General features: G+C 43.6%; 1 protein-coding gene across 1 annotated transcript in view; it reads right to left on the minus strand.

The window, feature by feature from the left end:
• stat5a (signal transducer and activator of transcription 5a) overlaps positions 1 to 10,000 on the minus strand; it is a 64,534-nt gene that overhangs the window by 14,706 nt on the left and 39,828 nt on the right. The window contains exons 2-9 of the mRNA XM_030793613.1: positions 9,079 to 9,143; positions 5,389 to 5,523; positions 5,137 to 5,293; positions 4,067 to 4,156; positions 3,097 to 3,271; positions 1,722 to 1,852; positions 815 to 966; positions 277 to 432 (exon numbers count right to left, since the gene is read on the minus strand). Of these exons, the coding sequence (XP_030649473.1) occupies positions 277 to 432; positions 815 to 966; positions 1,722 to 1,852; positions 3,097 to 3,271; positions 4,067 to 4,156; positions 5,137 to 5,293; positions 5,389 to 5,516 (989 nt within the window). The 5' untranslated portion in view covers positions 5,517 to 5,523; positions 9,079 to 9,143. The remainder of the gene's footprint in view (positions 1 to 276; positions 433 to 814; positions 967 to 1,721; positions 1,853 to 3,096; positions 3,272 to 4,066; positions 4,157 to 5,136; positions 5,294 to 5,388; positions 5,524 to 9,078; positions 9,144 to 10,000) is intronic.

Below are 10,000 nucleotides of genomic sequence, written 5' to 3' on the forward strand. Positions count from 1 at the left end.
TCTCCTTACAAACAGACACACACACTGACCAGCATAAACAAACACCTGACACATACACCCCAGGAATGAGATCCTAATCCAAGACCACTGTCTTCATGATGCCAAAGAATCAGATGCACACATACACACACACACCCACACACACACACATGCACGCACACAGAACATACACACAGACACACATAAACACAGTCACACACAGAAGTGGTGTCAAGGGCTGAGTCTCTCTCTCTCTCTCTCTCTCTCTCACACACACACACCAAAACACAGATGTACCTGGTGACAAGGGCTGAGATGATATCAGTTATAGTGCTGTTGAGTTCATTAAGGAGGTCTTCAATTGGGCCAGGGATGGGCAGCTGCTGCCTCAAGTGCTCTGCTCTCCTGATCTGCTGCCTGTTCTGCCAAATGGTTTCAGCCAGCTTCTCACACCTACACACACACACACACACACACACACAGAGGTTATGTACACAGTACACACAGGTACTGCTCAAAACAGACAATGTCGACTGAGTGAACAATGGCATTGCATGGCATCTACATATACGAGTAAAAACTCATAGGTCTTAACGTAGTTACTGGAGGAACTTGCTGTAATGAGTATAACAATGAATGACATAAGCATGCATATGTTTGTGTGTGTGTGTGTGTGTGTGTGTGTGGTTTTGTACATGTGTGTGTGAGTGTGTGTGTGTGTGTGTGTGTGTGTGTGTGTGTGTGTGTGTGTGTGTGTGTGTGTATGTGCGCGTGCGTGTGTGCGTGCGTGGTTTTGTACATGTGTGTGTGTGTGTGTGTGTGTGTGTGTGTGTACCATGACTGTAGTATATCCAGTCCACCCTCTGGAGGTCCTCCGTTACCAGCTAGCTGCTGACGTCTCTTCCACTGAATCAGTTCATCGTCCAGAATCAAAGTCTGCTGTTTCCGTAGCAACGCAAGTGTTTTCTGGTGCTTCTCTGCTAGACCCTGACCATACATAAACACTTAGATGTAATGCCAGTCGACAATAATTGACCGTAAATTAAACACAATGTAATGCCTTAAGCCCTTTACACAATGTATTCAAAATATGCTCAAATCTATGTTCAGAGAGATAATTGCAATAGAGTTGGAAATAAACAAGAATGAAAGCCACGTTTTCAAAAACAGCTCTCTCCAGTCGTCTAACTAATGTTCTCTGTTTTGCTCAAAACCCAGAGTCATGTTGGTCATTTTATTACCATAGCTTTCAGAAGTCTCTCTGTATGACACACACTGGACATCTGGACACTGTCATTTATTTGCCCTAATTAGCGATGATGTTTGACCACTGCACTTACTATTGGACTTCATATTAACAACTGAAACCACTTCTATTACTAATTGTATGTATGTATGTATCTATCTATGTATACAATAGGCGATTTGGTATTTTTTAACAAGGGGATGGCCAATGGCCAACAGGGGGGATGGCCCAATGGTCACTGACACTACTCTATAGAGTATATAGGGGGATAGCAGGTCAACAAGGGGGATTCATTTTGGCCATTTTGCTAACAAAGGGGATGGGATCCCCCCTCATCCCCCTACAAATCGCCTACTGCATACACACACACACACACACACACACACACACACACATATATATATATAGAGATAGAGAGACAGAGAGAGAGACAGAGAGAGAGAGAGAGAGAGAGAGAGAGACAGAGAGACGTGTGTGTGTGTGTGTGTTCACCTACCAGTCTGTATTTCTGTAGAGTGTTGGCCTCTCTGGTGAGCCAGGCTTCTACGGTTGCTCTTTTGTTTAAAAGGCTGGGCTCTCTCAGCTGTCTGTCTGCTGGAGGGAGGCTGGCCAGACTTGTCAGCTGGGCTACATGGAGGAGGGACGAGTAGAAGAGGCATTAGTGTTAAACACACACACACAGACACACAGACACACACACACACACACACACAGTCAGGACATGAAAATGATTCATTCAATTCAGCTCTGACCGAACACAAATGATTCAGCTGTTCAGGGCTGAGGATTCAGAGCAGCGGAGGAACAACCCCCTGCTGCTTTCTCCGGCTCTGGACCTCAGTTCCCTCACAGTAAGGACACTTTTCGGCTGATTCTCTAACTTTACATTATAAATGTTGACAGCTATCCAAAGCCCACTGACAGCTCACAAGGTTACCGCGGTAACAAATTGTATGTTTACAATTGAATAAAACTAACCCATTGACTTAATTAAGTCAAAGCTAATTTACTGTTAGCGGGGGGGGGGGGGGGGGGTGGAATAACAGCGGTTCTTTGTCCAGCTCTACGTGAATGTTCCCTTCTACAGACTGAGCTGTGTGAACGTTCAGAAATATACTGATTACAAAATTATCCAGTATATATAGTCACTACACTTCTGGGCCCAAAGACAAATATATATATATATATAGTTAGATTACAGACAAACACACTACTGAAGAACAAAAACACCAGAAAGTTAGTCTGTAGCACACACACCACACACACAGACCTGCACATACATACACACATACTCACACGCATGCACACCACACACACAGACATGCACATACATACACACATACGCACACGCACGCACACACAAACACACACAGACCTGCACATACATACACACATACGCACACGCATGCACACACAAACACACACAGACCTGCACATACGTACACACATACTCACACACATGCACACCACACACACAGACCTGCACATACATACACACATACTCACACGTACGCACACACAAACACACACAGACCTGCACATACATACACACATTCTCACACGCATGCACACCACACACACAGACCTGCACATACATACACACATTCTCACACGCACACACAAACACACACAGACCTGCACATACATACACACATTCTCACACACACGCACACACAAACACACACATGCACGCATACATACATGCATGCGCGCATACACACACTGGTGTCTTGAGCGTAATTAAGTCATGCCTAACAGACAAACAGACACGCATTTTGAAGTGTGTGTGCGCGCGTGTGTGCGTGTGTGTATATGAGAAACCTGTCCTGTACAGAGTGGCTTTCTCTGGGCTTGAGTTTGGCATGTCTCACCCTGTATCCGAAGGCTTTCCTGATACTGAATGATGAAATATTCCTGGTTGTGCTGCAGTTTCCTCAGGTCGTTCTCCGTGTCCTGCGTGAGAATCCGTAGCTCTTCAAACGCCTGATTGATCTGCTGGTACTTCTGAGACATGCTGTCCATCATACCGCCCACCGGCGAGCTCGACTACCAATCACAGCGCACAAGAACATATGAGTGACAGCCAACTGTGAATGTCCAGTGCACAGAAAAATGACACCGTCACACAGTGGTGGTAGTTGAATCAACGTGTTTAGATGAATACGTTTAAAGAAAGATTAAAGTCAAGTTTAGAATGAACAGAATGTAGGACTCCATACAAGTGGTTTTCTGTGTAAAACAATCTAAGTCATAAAAAGACAACACGGAGCTCCATGGATGCTAATTAAAAACACAGCATTGTATATGTGTGTGCGTGTGTGTGCGTGTATGTGTGTGTGTGTGTGTGTGTGTGTGTAAAAATCGATGGGCCTTGTACTTTATTGATATTCCAATGCGTTCCGGATGGACTGCTTTATGATTTTTATGAGTGTTTCTAGTTGATAACCGTCACAATTTCCCTTTTTGTGTGTGTGTGTTTGTGTGTGTGTGTGTGTGTGTGTGTGTATGTATGGGAGTGTGGGTGGCTGTGTGTGTGTGTGTGTATTTTAGTGCAATGTCCTGTGCTGGATATATGGTCTAGACAACCGGTTGTATATTTACTTTATCACTGTGGGAATGTGTCTAGCTAATATTTGCAAATTGACCTTTGCCTGCAAGGATACATGTGTGATACTCAATTCACAATGTTTTTTTCCAGCAAACTGTAATGACTCACCTTGTTCGTTATCTCTAATAACCCTGAACTCAAGCATGATAAAGCTATATGTGTGTGTGTGTGTGTGTGTGTGTGTGCGTGCGTGCGTGCGTGTGTGTGTGTGTGTGTGTGTGTGAGATACTCACGTTAGTAGCTTCTCTAACAAGCCTCTGCTCTGTGTAAAGAATGTGTTTGATGCATCTCACAAGCTCTAGAGGACAGCGGTCATATGTGCTCTGAAGTAAAAGACAGACAGAGAGAGAGAGAGAGAGACAGAGAGACAGAGAAAGAGAGAGAGAGAGTGAGAGAGAGAGAGGGAGAGAGAGAGACAGAGACAGAGAGTTAGAGAGACAGAGACAGAGACAGAGAGAGAGAGAGAGTGACAGAGAGAGAGAGTGAGAGAGTGAGAGAGAGGGAGAGAGGGAGAGAGAGACAGAGACAGAGAGTGAGAGAGAGAAAGAGAGAGAGAGAGAGAGAGAGAGACAGAGACAGAGACAGAGACAGAGACAGAGACAGAGACAGAGAGAGAGAGAGAGGGAGAGAGAGAGACAGAGACAGAGAGTGAGAGAGAGACAGAGACAGAGACAGAGATAGAGAGAGAGAGAGAGAGAGAGAGAGAGAGAGAGAGAGCGAAATTAAAAAAAAGAGTGATTACAGGCAGGATTCTTGCATATAAATCACCATGAGGTGCTTAAGAGAAACCTCTTAACTGCAGAATACATACATACATACAACACTAAGATTTCATAATACACACACACACACACACACACACACACTCATACATTCACTCACACATACAGACTCACACACACGCGCGCGCCCAGAACTGTCACATTCATGAACATCCTCTCAGATTCCATTAATAAATCACTGAATCGTTAACTTTAGCTTTGGGTCTTGATGTATGTGCGTGTGTGTCTGTGTGTGTGTGTGTGTGTGTGTTGCTGTACATAAATGGAGCACAGCCTGTCCCTGCTTCATATTTCTTTGAAGAGCAAAAGCTTTAAATCATCAAATGTTTCTGTATTCAGAGAAAGTCTGTCATAAATAACCCACACACAGACACAGACACACACACACACACACACACACACACGCACACACACTCACTAATTCTCCTGTGTTCAGTGTTTTAGTTCAAGAATATGTAAAGACAGGGTGATATCAACCTATTACAAGTGTGCTCATGTGTGTGCGTGTGTGTGTGTATTACCTTTAACTGTGAGGCGTAGTGACCCAGTTTGATCCTTAACAGGAAGCCGTCCTCTCCTACTTGATGCTCCGCCTTCTTCTGTAGCTCCTGAATGAGGCTGTCCAGCAGACGCTTTGCCTTATACTCCTCCTGTGGATTGTCCAGGTCTATAGCATCCCTGTCAAACAGAACAACAACCTGCCTGTCAACACACACACAGACTGGCACACAGGCACACAGTCGCGGGCATGAACGTGGACACTGGGCACATACCAGAGCTGCCCTTCGATCCACTGGGACAGGTAGTGTCGGACCTCTATGGGGAAATGTTGGCCGTACAGGGACTGCATCTGATGGAGGGCATCACCCTGTAACTGCTGCGCCTGGATCCACACTGCCATCTTCTCTCTGGAGGGGAGAGAGAGAGAGAGAGCACAAAGAAAGAAAGAAAGAAAGAAAGAAAGAAAATGACAATCATTCTATGCTCTTGTTTATCTGGGAGGACTTCATGTACCTAAGCTAATGATCAGGACGCTGTTTAACCGGCCACTCAAAGTCATTCTGAGGCTTGAAGCTCTGACATGTTCCAGTGACTGAACCCAGATTAATCATTTATTTATTCTGCTTCATTTAACTACAAGTCCTCGATTCTGTCTGCAGCCAAGTGAGATGACTGCATCAAAGCTGGATTCTAGATCCACTCAATCAAAGGGCATGTTTTTCATAGGAACGCCTGTGGTCATTTCTGTCAGGTGTCTTTGGCTGCTCTTCACCCTCTTGCCTTGGTTTCATTTTTTTTTCTCACACACAGACACACACAGGAGAGATGGGGTTATGTGTGGTTAGAAGGGAGAGAGAGAGAGAGTGAAAGAGAGAGAGAGAGAGAGAGAGGGAGAGAGAGAGAGAGAGAGAGAGAGAGAGAGAGAGAGAGAGAGAGAGAGAGAGATCAATAGAGAGTCATCCAAAGTACCATTAGCACTTGACGCTGATTGTCAGAATGAAAATGTAGCAAAGCCAACCAATGCTTTTATCACTTTCTTCAAGTTCTCAGATGTGTGTAGATATGAAAAAGTGTTTCCAGTTGAATGACTACACGATGTTTTCCCTGAAAAACTGAACCTTGAAACACTTCACCTGAATTCAACGACGAAAATAAATAAATGAATAAATAAAAAAGCTTTCACAGTGTCAAAAGTTGCACTGTGGCCTTCATTTGTACGGAACAAGTCCTGTGAGGGTTTTTTTGTTCTCCACAAAGACCTACAGCAATAATATCACACTGTGAATAATATATCGAATATGGATATGAACAATGACTACTATGGAAGTGTCCTAGCAACCAGAGGTTAATGGATTTGATTCACATGAATGATGGAAAAATTCTGGTTGTACTTTTGATAGGCCAGTTCAATCTCCCCCAGTCAAAGCAAAATGCAACAGACACTTCAGTATGTTACCAGACCACAGAAACAAGTGAGCAACTGTTAAGCATAAAACACACACCACACACACAGACTGACAAAAAAACAACATATCGCTGTACCTTCACGTTTCAATACATCTCTACACTAATGCAGGTTGGCAAAATTGACCATGTGACCAAGAATGGAAAAAAACAAAAAAAACAAAAAGCGAAACCCTTGAGGCCTAATACAAACGATGAATTTGCGAGGTAAGATCATAAATGCCATTTGTGAGTCATTGTTATATTTGGGTTAATCTTTTATCTAAGTCAACACATTTTCATCGCACGAAAGTGAAAGCAGAAGTTCGTGTCCCTGTTCATTCGCAAAGGACAATAGCATTAGTCCGTTTGCTATGCTGGACGTGTGAGCGTGCGTGTGTGTGTGTGTGTGTGTGTGTGTGTGTGTGTGTGTGAAACCGGTAGGCTTCTGTGCACACTGAGGCAGCTGAGAGTAAAAGAGAGCAAGACAGAAACACATGACAGACAAAGGACAGGCAGGAAATAAGACTGCTTTACATCTGAGTCTTTACATGCTTCTGAGTCTTTACATGCCTCTGAGTCTTTACATGCCTCTGAGTCTTTACATGCTTCTGAGTCTTGCGATAGGTTTCCTCGTGCAGACAGACAGAGACATGTAATTGCACATATACACATACACACCCACACCCACACCCACATATCACCACAAACAACAACAACAACAACTGAGAGAGAAACATCACAAAAATGATGCTGTTGGTTAGTTTGTATTTCAGAAAAAAAGAACAATGTATCACATGTGGGCATTTGTCTTAATATGTGTGTATAAATGTAGTTTAGTGTGTGCGCATGAGAGTGTGTGTGAGTGTGTGTGTGTGTGTGTGTGAAATCCAGTTCAATGGCCCTGATCCACCAGCTATATCCAATATCATTTGTCCTTACCTCCGACCTCTAATATAGTCTTAAATGTCAACCACTGATTTCACATAACCACTAAGAAAAACCACACATCCCATCATGCAGTGCAGTAACATCCACCACAAGGACTGTTCTTTAAGCACAATATGCTTCAATACCTTCTTTAAGTCTGTATGCCGGCAGGCAAACAAACTGAATTAGGGCTAAACGTGCTGGAGAATAAAACTAATTTTAAAACAATGCATGAACAGTCAGCCATTATGTAGCCAGACTCTTTTTTGGTAACATCTATATTTATGCCACAAATGTCACACAATTCTGTCTGGTTGCTTCAGAAAGAGCCAGATTGCTGTGGGAACCTGTGGAGAGAGGGACTCCCTGTGTGTGTGTGTGTGTGTGTGTGTGGTCTGTTACAGACAGACAGATGCTCAATTTCCCGTATCTTCTGTGGCCTAACACCTCTCAACAGACAGGAAGTCAGCAAATGTGGAGCGTAAGCCCCGCCCCTTCCTGTCCTGCACCACTTAAAGGTCAGGAGCAACCATTTTACTCCCAAACACACACAAACACATACACACACATACACACACGCACACACACACACACACACATACACACACACACACACACATACACACACACACGCACACACACACAAACATACATGGCATCCTCCTGCTTCCTTTTGTGGCAACCGCACACGGACACACATGTATTCTCTAAAAAATGATTCACACCTACAAATACACACGTAAAACTGGAGACCACCCATTTCCAGTCAACTAACCGCAGACACTACACACACACACACACACACACACACACACACACACACACACACACACACACACACAGATGTACGCAATCCCACACACACACACACACACACACACACACACACACACACAAACACACACACACACACACACACACACACACACACACACACACACACACACACACACACAGATGTACGCAATCCCGCACACACACACACACACACACACACACACACACACACACACACACAGATGTACGCAATCCCGCACACACACACACACACACACACACAAACACAAAACCACTCATTTCCAGTCAACCAACCACATTTATATACATTTCCAGTTGCTACAGATTGGTAATTAAAGGTTGTTCTGAAATCAGGTCAAACTCTTCTCAGTTCCACAGTAGTCCTGTTGACCAAGCCACTCCATTCTGCAAAAGCAACAGAACTTCTTTTTTCGCCTTGTGCTGTGTAAGGACTGGTTTCCTGGTCGCTTTGGCCTGTCTGACTGGGCAAAGCCAACAGAAGTCCCCCAAATCGCTCAGTTACATCTTAACAACCCAGCAATTCTGAGGGGGGTTTTTTTGTTTTTGGGGGTTTTTTTTTCATGAGACTGACAGTACAGCTCCAGTGTTTTCTGCTATGACTTTAATGGAAATAAAAATGATTTGATTTTGTTGGTTTGTGAGACAATAAAAGACAATACAGCATAACTGAATAAAAAAAAAATCATTTTGAAACGAAGAAAACTTTTCTTTTTTTTTTTTTAAATAAATACAGGCTTTCATTGGTTTTCTCAAAGAGGAGGCGGACACACCTCTTGTCTTCAGCTCTCTGTTAGCATGTAAGAGCAGGAACTTCTGGAGAGGAGTACACCAAAACCTAAGAGACAGAGAGAGAGAGAGAGAGAGAGAGAGAGACAGAGAGAGAGAGACAGAGAGAGAGAGAGAGAGAGAGAGAGACAGAGAGAGAGAGAGAGATAGAGAGAGAATTTAATAGGACCATTCATTTTTTAAATTAGAATCAGTACAAACAACCCAATTAGACACCAGTAATCTGCTCAAGACTCAAAGGTATGAAGAAACAAACAAACAAACGACGACAACAACAACAACAACAACAACAAAACATTGGCTTAGATTTTTACAAGGCCTCACATTACTACAGTCATCATCTCTCCCACCCAAAACACAAATTCAAAACTTATACTGCAATACAGGCTCAATATCCTGAGTATTTATATAGGACATATTATCAAAAAAGCAGAAAAGGGCTACCCCCGACAGTTCTGAGAATGATAACTGAGAAAACACGGTTTAGTCTCTCTGTCTGTCTGCATGTCTGTCTGTCTCTGTCTCTCTCTCTCTCTCTCTCTCTCTCTCTCTCTCTCTCTCTCTCACACACACACACACACACACACACACACACACATACTGCAGACATTCACTTCCTGTAAATTTCTCTCTCTCTTCCACAATAAGGAGCCACAATAGGGAGGTGCAGTGTTTTCAGCAGTTTCATGCTGTTTAAGACCCAATTTTCACCATGACTTCTGGCTTGTGATGTCCTCCAGAAAATTCCAAGCTGCATCTTTTCACCCAAGCAGTCGACCACAGAGCAATAAACAGCCCTAACTGCACCCTAAAACCAATCAAATGTCATTCTCTGCCCTCCAACCAATTAGAACCAAACAGTACTGTGTGACAGTCTTATGACTTCACTTTCGTTGTAAGAAAAAA

This window comes from Chanos chanos, chromosome 16, assembly GCF_902362185.1.
Source record: "Chanos chanos chromosome 16, fChaCha1.1, whole genome shotgun sequence".
Lineage (NCBI taxonomy): Eukaryota > Metazoa > Chordata > Actinopteri > Gonorynchiformes > Chanidae > Chanos > Chanos chanos.